We start from the raw sequence: 14,857 nt of genomic DNA, 5'->3' as shown, positions 1-14,857 counted from the left end.
GCTATTCCCTTTTTTATCTGCCATAATGCCTCTTCTGTTTAAAACCTTTTTCAGGTAGCCTTCTAAAACTCATTCCTGTTTCTGGCTCTAATGATAATGACTCTCAAAATCCAGTCTCATTTTATGTTAGGCTTTATATAGATCATGTTTAGAGTCAAGGCAACTGGAACGTGGAAGAACCGTCTCCTCTGATTAAACTACTTTTCTTTTCCGTTCCCATTTTGTCAACAGATTTATTTACTTGTTTTTTTTGCTATGAACTGACAGCATACTTCTTCTAAAAGCCCTATGGTGCTATAAAATTTTACTGGTGTTTTGTAGGACTACTTCACTTCCTCATTTAGTTACAGGGTATTGACTTTAACAGTGATGAGCATTTACTGACTCCTTAGTATTGGTTGTTTTATAGCAGTTCATAACTGAAGAGTAATACAATGGATGGCTGTTAATTGGCACTACCAATTTCTGGGTTGTGTTGTTTTGGTTTTTTTCAGATAACAGTACAGACTTCTGGGCAACTGATGTGAAATGGTTTTCATTACTGGAGAGCACAAACTGGCTAGAGATAATCAGGTTTGCTATATCTGTAACTTTCTGGGTTTCAAATTGTTACTAAAAAAAATTTGTTATTAAAAGTTTCTTGAAATATGATGACATTCTTTACCTGCAGTAGTAAAGACAATTAAGACTTATGGTCCCATTGACGTATCTTATTTCTACAACTTGAGACAGTATTTTTACAGTGCAGGCATATGTTAAGCCTCGCACATAAAGGATGGGAGAAACAGCAGATCATTCCAATTACAACTCTTCCAGCAAAACTATTAAAACTATAGATCTAGTAATTTCCCTCCTGTACTTGGCCACCTTCTTTCCAAACTGAAGAATCCTATTTGTTTCTTGCATGAAACCTGTTCCATGTCTCTGACTAGCCTTGCCATTCTTCTCTGTACTCTCTACTTCTGTAGTGTCCTTTAGGGACGGGATGAACTGCAGTATTCAAGATGTTAGCCCACCAAAGATTTAAAAAATGACAGTTGTTCTCAGTTTTATCCCCTTCCTCTCCTGATTGTTCCTCAAGTTCTTTTTTCTTCTCTCAGCAGTCCACAGTGAGTAAATGTTGGAATGGCGTTGGCTAACTTAAGGCTTGCTATAGTGGAATGTTGAGGCTTTTTATTTGGCTTCAGTGCTACTTTGTGTTAGCTCTATTGTCAGCCAGTTTATTCTGTGATCAGCTTGTCCCCATGAAGTGCTTCTGCAGTCAGCTTTAGTTCTTTCTGGTCTTAATAACAATCAATAAATATTGATAGTTATTCATTCCTTAATCCAGAATTTAAATGGATGTTGAATGTGAAGTTCTAGTGAAGATCATATGTTGAGAAAAAGCACTGATATAACAAAGATTACAAGCAGTCTGAAGTAAATGCCAGCCCAAATTCCGATCCTTAGTGTTGTTTTGAGACTGGTCATTTCCATACTTGGATCCAGTTGCTTCCTATATCAGCTTGTTCTTGGCTCTCGCAGTTAGCAGGAATGCCTTCTCAGCTATTGTAATGCTAGAACAAAGAATCCGACAACTCCACACTTATGAAATAAACTGTCAGCTTCTATAAGTGACCTAAGCATTTGCAAGAATCCTAATTTGTGTGCAGACTTTTACTGAAAAGAACCAGCTTTATGAAAAGGTAGGTCTGGAAACCAACAGCATTACGTCTGGTTTGATGTGGTCTTTAATTCCACTGAGTCTTCCGTGTGTAGTGGTAATCTCTGAATAAATTTTGTCTGCATGTTTACAAGATCTGATTGCTGGTCCTTCCCTCTGGCTCTTAAAACCAGATTATGGGAGAAGCCTAGTAGTAGGGGATTAGAACATGTGTGGTGATGTTGACTCTTTCCAGGATAAAGATCTGTCTCTTAGCAATTGTATTAACAACATCTGAATGTGTGTCTGATGGCTGCCGTTGATCCAGAATAAAGCATTGTATTACAGATATACAAAGGTAACAACTGGAAATGCATGACCAATGGCCAAATAAAGATGCCTCTTGGAAGTTAGCCCTTGAGGCTAAACAGTTCTTCACTCACCCAAGTTGAGCATGGTTTTTGTTGTTTTAAAGGACTAGTCAAGTTTCAGTAGTATGACATTCCAATCCCTTTTAGGGGAAACCAATGTAAGAAACTTAAGTGAACATTTTCATAGCATTTTTACAATTATCTTTTCCTGCACCACAACAGGCGAGTCTTGAAGAAAGCAATAGAAGTTGCTGAGTGTCTGGAGAGACAGCATACAAACGTTCTCCTTATAGGTAAGAATTTAATTAGATTATCCTATATATTTTTTTAAAAATTCTTTGGAATTTCTTTAGATGTAGCCTAAGATGTGAGCTTATAGTTATGGTAGAGGCTGGTAAAATTCATAGAGTACCACACACCTGTATCTCTCCTGGAAATGCTTCCTGTAGTTAAAAAAAATACACTAAGTATAGTCCCAGGCTAAGAGAAATAAGTTGTAAATGAGAAAGCTGCTGATAAATTGTCAGGAGAGTCATGCTACCTCCTGTTTCTGCATTCCTGTTTCTTAACTTGTTTTATTAAAGACCTCCTAGACCTTTTGCTGTACTTTAAGGGGGGGGGGGAGGGGGATGCCTGCAGAAGGAACGTGGAGCATTAGAACTTTCTAAAAAGAGGGTTTTATGTTATAGGTACACACTGAATACTATGTAGTCTTTTTATTAATAATACATGAAAGAATACACTTATTGTACACATCTTGAGCAGTTTATTTTCCTAGATTGATTGAAGTAACCAGGTGAAAAAAACCAAACTCAGTGTTAACTATTAAGCTATTTTCAGATTGGGTTTTGGATTGGGATTTTTTCCCCACACACTGCCATTTGGGAAACCTAGCATGGGGAAGAGATGTTTCTAGAAGGCATTATTGTAGCGTAAGTGGACAAGAAACCTTACATTTTTACAAAGGGAAGTATTGGAAACATGGATTAACTTTTCTCTTATGCTATAACACTTGCAAGAAATCATGTGCTTCTGTGATCTTGAAATACAATTTTGTTTTTGTGAAGCTAGCAATACTTTGCTTTCTTACCCAAAGTTTTGTGAATGGCTTAGCAGACAATGTGGTTTTTGCTCTTTTCTGTAGAAGAGAGCGCCACTGATCTGTGCTGTGTAATCTCTAGTCTGGTTCAAGTGATGATGGATTCACACAGCAGAACAAAGTCAGGGTTTCAGAGCCTTATTCAGAAGGAGTGGGTAGTTGGAGGACATGGCTTTTTGGATCGTTGTAACCACTTACATAAGAGTGACAAAGAAGAGGTACGTTCGGGGGTTTATTACTTTCCTTGCTTACTGTTTAAAAGATTACTCTACGTAAGGAGGGAATTAGATATCAGTCCAGAAGTTCCAGTCACCCTGAGGATGTTTAATTTTATGTTTTGTTTTATGGGCTGGTATTCGTACAGTGTCACTATTTTTGGTGTTTAGAGTTCAGCAATGTATTTGTAACTACATGGAACAAATGTAGAATTTCCCATTCAATCTTGTGGTCTTTTGAAAGGCATGTATCTCATGTCTTTTTAAACTGCATTAAATGGTAGTAGTATCCATAGAAATAATTGGAGTTGCCTATTCTTGTCATATCTAGGGTGTAACTTTATAATGTCTTGCTAAATGTTGCAGTCACACCTCTCCATTTTTGTTTGTATTTTGGAAATAGATCAGATTGCTATACAGAATAGAAATCATAAGTGCAAACTGACTAGTTCTAATCAAGAATTGCTATAAACTAGTTCTGTTTTGCCAACTCTAAAAGGCTGCATAGCAGCAATTTTCATAGCAAGTTAATGTGTTCAAATTCAGGTTAGCAAGTGTTCATCTCTTCTGTCAACAATTGGCCAAGGGTAGCTCAGATGATTCTTTTTCAGAGTTCAGCCACAGTTATATGCAGCAGTTCTGTAGTTAACCAGATTGCTTTTGAAGAAACTAAATGCTGTTAAATGAATTATCTGCATGGTGGAATGTATTTTTTTTCTGAAACTGATGCAGTATCTTCTTTACTTAGGCTCCTGTTTTTCTGCTCCTGCTAAATTGTGTTTGGCAGTTGCTACAACAGTATCCTCCAGCATTTGAGTTCACAGAAACTTACTTAACTGTCTTGTCAGACAGCCTCTATGTGCCTATTTTTAGCACTTTCTTCTTCAACTCACAACATCAAAAAGACACTAATACGGTAAGGGTTTGTTATTTGCTGGATATATAATGTGTTGGAGAACAGGTTTGACCAATAAGTGAGGGATACTAAAAAAAATTATTCCCTAGCAGCACATATTTCCATGCTTACTTGAAGTGTGTTGCCTTGAAGGGTAAATGAGTGTGGCTTTGCGTGTAAGAAGGGAAGTTCAGGATTTAGGAGTTTATGATGACAAAAGGAAAGTGACTTGGGAATATATTACTCCTAATATGTGGCTATGGGTTCATGTTTATTGCTTTTCTATGAAGAGGAATATCCTGCTGTCCTGCAGAGTAAGCTATCTACAAAATTCCTGTATAGTATTTTCTGTTCTGTTCCAAAATCAACATTGCCTGGATGTTGATTTACATTTGGTTAATGGAAGCAATAGGAGTATCCTTTGCAAGGCTGCACAGAGACTTAAAACAAAAAAAAAAGTAAAAATCACCGTCTCGCATATAAATAACATATTTATTATAAAACTTAAACTGGCGGCACTGCATAACTGCAGTTAACTTTGAAGTTTGGAGTGGTTTATTCCACAATCGTAACATGCCCCTTGTGTTTGAAGAACTCTATCTCCTGCCCAATTTTCAAAACTTCATTGTTAGATTATTTAATCTTGTTTTCAACTGGGAAAGGCATTCCTGGTACTGTGTAATTGCACTGTTGAAATGAAAGACTGTCTGATGTTAGAGAGAATAATATACAGATAGCTTTTGTGTCTGTACTCACAACTGATAATGTTGTTCATGTATTGAATACATAGAAATCATAAGTGTTGTTGCAACTCTTTGGTCTCTTCTCTGAAAAGCTGGTTTCTTAATTTCACCTTGACTTGGTCAGAATTCCTTCCTAGTAGTATTAATAATGAGCTGTTTGTTTTGGCAGAGTGGTGAAAGCCTCAAGACACAAAGTGGTCCTTTCAGATTTCTTACTGTGTGGGACTGGTCTGTGCAGTTTGACCCCAAGGCCCAGGCTTTCCTGAACAACCCTCTTTATGCAGAGAAGCCAAAACCTGATAAAAGTCAACGGAAAACTGCACGATTCAAAGTAAGTTATGTGCTGCTTAACTACTTTTTTTAAACGATAAAAATATTTCGCACAACATAGCTGTGAACTCGGGGTTTTTTCTTCATGCTTTTGGCACTTAACATCCAGGTGAGCTGCACTGATGTGTTTGGAGTGAGCTTATTTTGTTGTTCCATGGTGTGCCTAACTGAAATACATAGGAGGTTTATAATCGCTTTCCTAATTTTGTGTGAGTGTAACTGAAGTGTTTGCTTGTACTTGGAGGGGGGAGAAGAGTGACCACCACCAACAAAAACTGTCCAGGGTGTGGAGAATTATGGGGTTGGCAACCTCATTACTGGACAGTAGTACAAATTCAGTAAGAAAAGTTTGTTTAGGATAGCCTCCTTCTGTTGAAATATCCCTGTTGGTAAATTCTGTTCTGTACAAAGCAGTCTCAGGTGAGAGACTGTCAGCATGATCTACAGCATTAATCAGGGAACTCTTACATGATGGGAGGCAATGAGGAACCACTGGATAAAAACTTCTAAATCAAGTGCTCCTTGATTTATGTGGCTAGCTGAAACTAACCATGGAAGTCGGTAATGCTTGTTGCTTAATTGCTGTAGTTACAGTGCAGGGAAGGTATCTGGGAATATTAAGTATGCTGTATGAGTATTTGGTACATTAGCCATTGAAGACTAACAGTTTTAGACTATATAGCAAAGTAGTGCCTGTGTTGAAGTGACTTCATTGCTTTCAAGTATGTTCTGAATCCAAGTTATGTTTTTATTTCTCATAAGATGTCTTCTGAAGTCCCATCAATACTTATCCCTGTAAATTTTTCTTTTCTTTCCTCTTAAAGCATCAACGGCAACTTTCTTTGCCATTGACACCAACAAAATCTTCCACAAAGAGAGGATTTTTCAGGGAGGAAACAGATCATTTAATTAAAAACATTCTGGGTAAAAGAATTGGCAAATTCATAAATTCTTCAGATGAACCTCCGAATAGCTTCAGGGAATTTTATGATAGCTGGCATAGTAAACCTGTTGACTATCACGGTCTTCTGTTACCTCGCATCGATGGCCCTGAAATCAAAGTCTGGGCACAACGGTATTTACGATGGATTCCTGAAGCCCAGCTTCATGGTGGTGGTACCATAGCTACAGCTGCCAAGATTTTGGACTTGATGGAGGAAGTGCAGAGCTTGCAGGTGAAAATGGATGAAGAACACAGTCAAGCTATTTCTGTAGGTGTACATTCTGTTCCACTGCTGAGAAATTCTGCCCGTTTGTCATCATTGTTTCCATTTGCTTTACTTCAGAGACAGTCTATCAAACCAGCTTTACCCACTAGCACCTGGAAAGACTTGGAAGATGAAGATGACTTGGTCAAGAGGGATGATGAGTTTGTTGACCCAAGTGGTGATATCTCATAAAGTGTATATAAATTAAAGTATCAATTGTATGTGGCTAAGCTCTGAGTTTTAAATGTTGTGCCGCATCCTCATATAAGAAACTCACACAACCATCTGCAGCTTACCTAATGGGGTTTTGGGGTTAAAAAAAGACTTGGTTAGGAAGAACTAGTTGCCATGATTAACTGAGCGTATTTTGAACTTCCATGTCACTCTAATAGTATTTATTGCAGAAGCACATTTGTAACGTAGATGTAATAAAACCAGAACTCTAGGCTGCAGTAGTCATGTGGCAACTTAAAACAAAAACCAAAAAACACAACAAACTACCACAATCACACCGCCTTATTTTCTCACATAAATGATGTGAATTGCAGAATACAAAACACAGCAACAATTTGTATTTTGACATAAAACACCTTCTTCTGCTAAGAGTACTAGAATTGTAAGTACTGTGACTAGGAACTATTAATATATCTGCACTTCCCCCTGCCCCATGTAAAATAGGGAAAGGTGCAACTAAATGTGCATTCACAAATAAGCTTTTTACAGCTGAGGAATAATCTTGTGCTCACTCAGAATTTTCTGTCTACTGTGGCATCAACTGAAGTCATATTCTTGTCAGCCTCATCTTTTCAGACTCTGTTCATCTTTGGCTTGCAGCACTTCGCCTTGTGTGGTACTATAACAGCAGCTTGGCTGCTTTAAGCCTGTGCATGCACTTAGCTTAAGGATCAGATGCAAGAGCTTAACTACACATTTCAGGTCTTACTGTGTGGCTGCTGTGCTATATGCCCTTCCTGCCTTGGAATGTTAAGTCCCAAATGTTTGCTATTAATTGCAAGAAACGGCCTGACTGTAAGATTCTAACTTGCCGCGAATATTTTTTTATCCTTTTAAGAGAGTGAGACTTTCATTTTGTCTTTCCCCATTTATGCCCATTGCCTTTGAGGCTTTCTGTAGCTTGCACTGAGACTGTCCACATAGAAGGGAAGACTCTTTTTTCTGTAATCTTCCCGTGAAACTGGATTTGCAGTCTCTTGCCACTTGTCATGAGTTGGTGGTGTGGTCTATGAATGTGGTGTTCACACCATGTGAATAAACGCTTGCATCCTCTTGCTGGATGTTATAATAGTACCTCAGTGAAAAAAGCCATAAAGAAATGCCTGTTGACTTTGATCTACTGCATGTATGTTTATATATAAAGTATTTTTACTGCAAATAATGCTCCTTTGTAAAGCTGAATACTGACTGTCAAATCTATTTTGAACCCTTAAATTCTAGAATACTCCAAGAATGGATGCAAGTCATAAAATCAGTTACAGTGAGAGGGCAGACATTGAATATTTTCTTTATTCTCGTGCCAATTTAGAAATCTGTGCTGGAGAATTTAGCTGTTGGAGAAACTGTCGCTTAAACTAGATCAGCTCGGTGTAATTGGGGATATTTAACTGGGTTACTGATTTAACTCACTTTACACTGGGTTGTATTAATATATGAACATGTATAGCAAAAATTTATCCGCGGACCTCTAAAAATAAATCTTAATGTGTTAAAATAAATGTATTAATGGGGAAAGGGGGAGAGCTTAATACAACTATGCCAAACTGAAGCTTCCTAGCTCTTGATTGCCTTAAGTCTTAGTAGTGCAAGGACAATACTTGAGTATGTAGTGTTGTATTTAAAAATACACTAGTACTTAACACTTCCTTCTGTGATACACGTGATCTTACAGCTAGCACTTGCTAGAATGGGCTGTCCAGCACATGTCCTTTAGACTTTGTTATTGTAGTTCAAGTGACTCATGTATGCAATAGTACTTCACATGTTGAATGAGCAATGCATTTTTATGGTCATTTTAAGGTCATCTGGCTTCAAGGGGATATTTTTAAACACTGCCAGTAGAAAAAAAAATTCAAATGGATTTTTCTGTACTTTTAATCAAACTGTTGTAATGTTTCAGTCATGAAGATTACGTATTTATATTAAAGAACAGATGTTGGACATCTTATTTGTACATAAGTTAACAGAAGTTTATATAGAAGAGGAACAGATATGTGCAATTGAACACGGGAACACTTCTAATATAGAGCAAATACCATTGTTACTGGTTTTCTGCACTGTGGGATTGGAAATGTACTTAATATTTTTACTCCAGGCTTTTGTTTATACCTCCAAGTTTTTACACTGAATGCAAGCTAGAAGCTTTACAGTTTGGGGCTTTTTTTTATTACTGTTGTTTCTCTCTAGTGGGATGTTTTGACAGTGCCAATAAAATATACTTTGACATATTTGTCCTGAAATGAGAACATATGTTTAAGGTCTTATTTTGCAAGTGGTGCTTTAAATTGTAGCAAATCTGACAATCTGCAGTGACTCTGGTTTTCTGGCTGTATGCTGGGTTTTTACAGATGGATACAGTGCAGGAGCTGTGCGGTTTGGACCTGGCTGTACTCACTGGAGATGTGCCGTCAGTCCAGGAAAGAGGAGTTGGAGTGTTGTAGTAGGATGACTATGAGAAGTTACTGAAAGCATCTGCTGAATGTCAGCATTTGAGGGTTTCTTAGACACTGTTTCAGTCTTAGCAATGTACTTCTCTTCTCCCATTTCCAGGGGGAACATTGTTCTTGCAATGTTAAACTAAGCAACTTCTTGAAACCACTACAGTGAAGTCTTTCTCAGACCAAATGTGTTTTGATAATAGATTGGGAGACAGTCACAGTAAGCCTGAGTACAAATTTAAAACTTCTGATTTTTTTTTTGAGATACTACAAATTACTGTCTTCTGTACAAAAACAGCAATAGCATGAATCACATATTCATCATGCTAGTTTGGGTATTTACTAAACAGAATGTTGCAAGACTGCGACAGATTTGAAGTCTCATACAGCAATATCTTACGCAGCAGCTGTGAAGTGCCGGGTCACGTAGCACAAGGTGTGCCTCACCCACACCTTCTGAACATCACTGCCTATACTTTCACTGCTTGGCTTTGATTTAATTTGTGTTCACTACTGAAAATGTTCAGCTGCTGATGTATGCCATATTGCAATGCAAACATGCACTTCATAAAGGTACTTACAGCCAACTTGGCCTCCTGATCTCTTGCTCCAGTTAAAGCTTTTTCCATTCGTGCTCAAAGCATGGAAGCTTAACTTCTTCAGAAGGCAGCAGAGTACTTTCAGCTGTGAAAGTCTTATGATGGATTAGTCGTCACACCAGAGATAACTGATCTTTAGCTGGAAACTTCGTATGCAGTTTTTTACTGCCTGGTACTCTCTTGAGAAGAGCTAGGTTTTGCATAAAACTTTATTTAGAATTATATGGGATGGACTTCATTTTCTGGGACAGGGAGGAGATGGATTAGTGAACTCCTTTGAGTCTGAAGAGCATTCTATACACAGAACTATATATATTCTTCCATTATTAATTTAGTGGTTGGGGAAGTGAGAGGGACAAAACTCTTCTCATGCTCTTAGGTCCTTTATCCTGTTTTACAGTAAAGTTAACTTGTGACAAATACTTTTTGTCAGCATTTGCAGGATGGCAGAACTCTCACGTGGTGGGATAGTAGTGTTGTCATGGAAAAGAGTGAAGACAGAAGGTGAGGATAGCTGATGTTTGAGCTGGAGAAACAATATTGTGGGGAGGGCACCTCAATGTTGAACACAAAGGGAGTAGAAAGGTTGTTCAGGCTGTGTTAGAAGAACATGGTAGAGACTGCAAACCGTTCCAAGTCCTGGAGAGGCTTCCTTTGAAGGTAAGTTTGACTTTAAAGAGTATCAGCTTTAAATTTGTTATGGAGACTGAGAAGAGGTTAATAGAGGACTGTGAACATCTGGGCAAGTGTTTGTATGGCAACAGATGTTTGATGCTGCCACATTTTGGATTAGTGTGAAGCCTTCTCATGTGGAAAGCCTACAGAACAGTAAACACTGTTGCTCGATTGCAGCATGTTACTCCACTTCCAGCAAGCATTTGGTTTCTCAGGTTTTTTTTTTTATTTCAGCAATCCAGTAAAAAGTAATAGGTACTTAATGTTAAGCCTGGATGCTTAAAGCAGGCAGACAACACAGAATCATAGAGTCGTTTAGGTTGGAAAAGACCTTTAAGATCATCAGGTCCAACCATTAACAGTGCTAAGTGCACCCCTAAGCCGCGTCCCTAAGCACCACATCTACACATCTTTTAAACCCCTCCAGGGATGGTGACTCCACCACTTCCCTGGGCAGCCTGTTCCAGTGCCCAACAACCCTTTCCATGAAGAAATTGTATCAGCAGTTAGTAGGTTTGTCATCGCTACAAACTTACTGGACAAGCCAAATTCAGTACCTCGGCTCCTGGGGGACCAAGTAAATGGACATGACTTGGTGTTGCCAGGCCTTATAGTCTCCAGACCACCTGTTGGAATCTAGTAACTTTTGAAATCTGTTTATGTCAAATACAATCAAAATTATCTAATGGTTTCCAAAGCTTTGGTGCAGGTGGAGGGGAAACTGATTAGCTGTCCTGTGTGGTTCCCAAGGAAATCACAGTGAGAGATTGAAACTAAAACCTCTGTATCTGCAGCTCAGGCATGATTTAAATCTGCAGTTTTCAGGCTAAAAGCAATGTTAAACTGGAAAATCTGCTCATTTAGAGTCAGATCATGTATCCCAGTTTTCTCATAATGCAACATTTTTTCTTTATCTTGGATAATTTGGGGGTTTGTACTCTGAAATAAACCTTTCATTACGCTGTAGGGGCAAAAATTCAGGCTAGAGTACCACTGAGATTCCTGGGAATCAACCGATGTTCGTACGACTTCTGAAAAGTCACTTATCCTTATTTTGATTCCCATCTGAAGCAAATTTCCAGTTAAGAACAGCTAACACAGCTAGAATTAATGTAAAGTTTTGCTAATTAAGAATGTAAATCTTTACATATTTTATAAATGCTAGTAAGCTTTTAAATGTCAGAGCTTTGTGGCCTCACTAGCTTGCTCCCTTTGCATTCAGTGCAATTCACTTTCTTTTGTGTTTCTACAGTCATTTATTTAAATTATGTTTATGTACAAATGTGAAGACAGAGAAGCAAATTTTATGCAGAGAGCATAAGTGCTCATTGCTTCATGTTTTGGTGATGATGTAAGAAGATATTTCAACTTTCATTATGACCCCAACTCAGAAATCTAAACAGGATGCTCCTTACCAAGCTCCTGAAGTTCCCTGCACAGATGAACCCAGTTTGTTTCCTACAAGCCACTTCCTGCATTTTCCAGTTTCCCATTCAAGACTTTCCATTGTGGGTTCACTCTTAAAAAAATGTTTCTGTACATACGATTTTGATGGCTGTTTAAATTTGGAAAAGATTGGTTTTATACCTGCTATCTATTCTTATTTTTTCCTGTTGCATTAGTGTGAGGTAGTGGGAATATCTAAAAGCCAGACAAGAAGTACTATATATGACTTAATCAGTATTTTCAAAGTACAAGGTCCCTCCCTTCCCTGCTAATATGGAGGATGGCATCTCTGGAAGTTCTCTTGTAATAATGATAATAATAATAATAAAATATATTTAGAATAAGTAAAATCCTCCACAGCATTTTTCACGAGCAAAAACTGAATCAAATAAAAAGCAGGGTGATAATGCCAAGCTGTGTTTTTTAATGCAGCATATCTCCTGTGGTTTTCAGTACATTGCCGTACCAATGCCTGCAGCGCAGACCGAAGAACGATGGTCTGTTCTCCCAGAAGGGTGTTGGTTTGGGTTGCACCCAATATGAGGCAACCACGAGTGGCTGCCAAGGGGGTCCTGCTGTGCATGGCACCTTCGCTGTTAGTCTCACAGAGCCACCAGCTGATTTTATAGAAATACCCATTTTGCTTTTGTGGATTAGGTTTCCATCAGATCAGCTTGTTGAGCCAAATCACCCCATGGGAGTGCCTGAGGAAACAACAGGAGCAGATTGTTTGAGGATGCCCTTCTATATAGGCAACCCCCAGCTACAGCAGACAACGTGAAAAAGTAGAGCCACAAGTGCAGTAAATTGAACCGTCAAACTGCCATGTTGTTGAAAAAGAGATAAATCCTGGGAGCCACATCTAATGTGTGGCTAGCTGAAATGTTGAAAATAACATGCACAGCTAACTCCAGCTGTTTAACACTTCTGAGGGAAAAAACAAACAAACAAACAAAAAACCCCACACAAACAAACAACAACAACAAAACCACCACAGCCCAAAATAGCTTTGGTTTGAGGTTACCTGTAGAAGTCTTACAGGGTGATTTAAAGTATAGTTGCATTGGCACCTGTTCCTACAGTAAGCAGGTAAGGTAAACAAAACCAGTTAGTTCAGTCTATGGCCATCAAACACACTTTGCTCTTCAGGCCTGTGGTTCACTGTGCTTTGGGTTGGACTGGCAGTGTTTAAATACCATCATGCTGCTGGGGCTGTAATTAAGCAGAGATTGAGTGTAGCTGTTGAAAAGCAAAAATCATGTTCTGACTTGTATTCTGAAAACCACCATTGCTCGGAAAGTGATTTTGGATTCCTGATGCATTCCTGCTTTTCTCTTTGGAGCTTCAGCCACGCATAGCTAAGGGGATTGGTTGCCCCCCCACACACACTTATTTTCTTCTTGTTTTTATTTAAATTTAATGCAGGTGGTGTGCTTCGTCCATACAGAGTCCATTATCTGTCTCAAGTGTAGGGTGAAGCTTTCTCCATTCTGACTGGAAGACCCTGATTTTCAGGGATATTTATCCACTTAGTGTCATTCCTAAGGCAGTGGCCCTTTTTATGATTCAGATTGCAGCTGAATAACTGCAGAGCTGGTGATAAAAAAGGGCTAGTTACTGAAATGAAATACAGTAATAGTAAAGCCATTACTTAATGTCTTGGTATTAAGTAGAGGCTGCATGAATATGCAAAGCCTCTGGAGTTCTACAGGTAATAATGGATGCTAGAAACAGCTGAAATACAATTACCAGGGACCCAGACTCACTCAGGCAGCAGGAAATGACTGGACATAAATGTTTCTTCATAATCTTTGGGTCATATTAAAGTAATAATAGCCCTGCTGGTGGTGGCTACTGACATCAATATTCTGTCTAGGCTGGCAGACATGCTTCCTGGTTTTGAACATTGTCCCTCTCAGTTGCCTACCTCAGCTGCCTACCAGCAGGCAAATGTCTCAAGGCAAATGTCTCTCCAGCTGCAACAGAGAGAAAAGTTGACTGAACATCTTTGCATTCGTCAGAGGAGCATGGTATACGACAGTTCCCCCCGCCCAGAAATTTATCTTAAAAAGTTATAGTCAGTTAAATAATATCTGGGTGTACCAAACTAGACTTGAAAAGGTAAATTTAATCACAGGGCTGAAAAGGAATTATTTCATACAACTGAACTCCTTTAAGTGGGGAAATGAGGATCAACTCTTCTTTTCATAGGCATGTCAGGGAAAAGAAACACTGCATTTGGTCTGGCAGGCTGTTCCTGCGCAGTCCATGGAGGTCCACGCCAGAGCAGGGGGATGGCCAAAGGAGCTGTGACCCCATGGGAAGCCCATGCTGGAGCAGGCTCCTGGCAGGACCTGTGGCCCCATGGAGAGAGGAGCCCCCTGGAGCAGTTTTGCTGGCAGGACCTGTGAGCCCGTGGGGGACCCAGGCTGGAGCAGTCTGTTCCTGAAGGGCTGCAACCCATGGAAGGACCCACGCTGGAACAGTTTGTGAAGAACTGCAGCCTGTGGGAAGGACCCACATTGGAGAAGTTCATGGAGGACTGTCTGCTGGGGGGGGACCCCAAGCTGGAGCAGGGGAAGAGGGTGAGGAGGAAGGAGCAGCAGAGACAACGTATGATTAACTGACCACAAACCCACATTCCCATCCCCCTGTACTGCTTGAGGGGAGGAGGCAGAGAAATTGGCAGTGAAGCTGAGCCTGGGAAGAAGGGAGGGGTGGGGGGAAGGTGTTTTTAAGATTTGCTCTTTTTTCTCATTATCCTACTCCGATGTTAATTGGCAATAAATTAAATTAATTTCCCCAAGTTGAGTCTGTTTTGGCTGTAATGGTAATTCTTGAGTGATCTCCCTGTCCCTATCTCGACCTATGACCCTTTTGTTGTATTTTGTACCCCTGCCCTGCTGATGAAGGGGAGTGATAGAGCAGCTTGGTGGGCACCTGGCAGCCGGCCAAGGTCAAC

The 14,857-nt window shown here is 39.4% G+C and overlaps 1 protein-coding gene across 1 annotated transcript in view; it reads left to right on the top strand.

Annotated features, from left to right (window-relative positions):
* Window positions 1-8,957, top strand: part of MTMR12 (myotubularin related protein 12) — a 34,421-nt gene extending 25,464 nt beyond the window's left edge. The window contains exons 11-16 of the mRNA XM_065656153.1: window positions 495-573; window positions 2,236-2,306; window positions 3,158-3,330; window positions 4,076-4,243; window positions 5,135-5,296; window positions 6,120-8,957. Of these exons, the coding sequence (XP_065512225.1) occupies window positions 495-573; window positions 2,236-2,306; window positions 3,158-3,330; window positions 4,076-4,243; window positions 5,135-5,296; window positions 6,120-6,695 (1,229 nt within the window). The 3' untranslated portion in view covers window positions 6,696-8,957. The remainder of the gene's footprint in view (window positions 1-494; window positions 574-2,235; window positions 2,307-3,157; window positions 3,331-4,075; window positions 4,244-5,134; window positions 5,297-6,119) is intronic.
* Window positions 8,958-14,857: the final 5,900 nt, after the last annotated feature.

This window comes from Caloenas nicobarica, chromosome Z (genome assembly GCF_036013445.1).
Source record: "Caloenas nicobarica isolate bCalNic1 chromosome Z, bCalNic1.hap1, whole genome shotgun sequence".
Lineage (NCBI taxonomy): Eukaryota > Metazoa > Chordata > Aves > Columbiformes > Columbidae > Caloenas > Caloenas nicobarica.
This window is presented reverse-complemented; position numbering and strand designations above follow the sequence as displayed.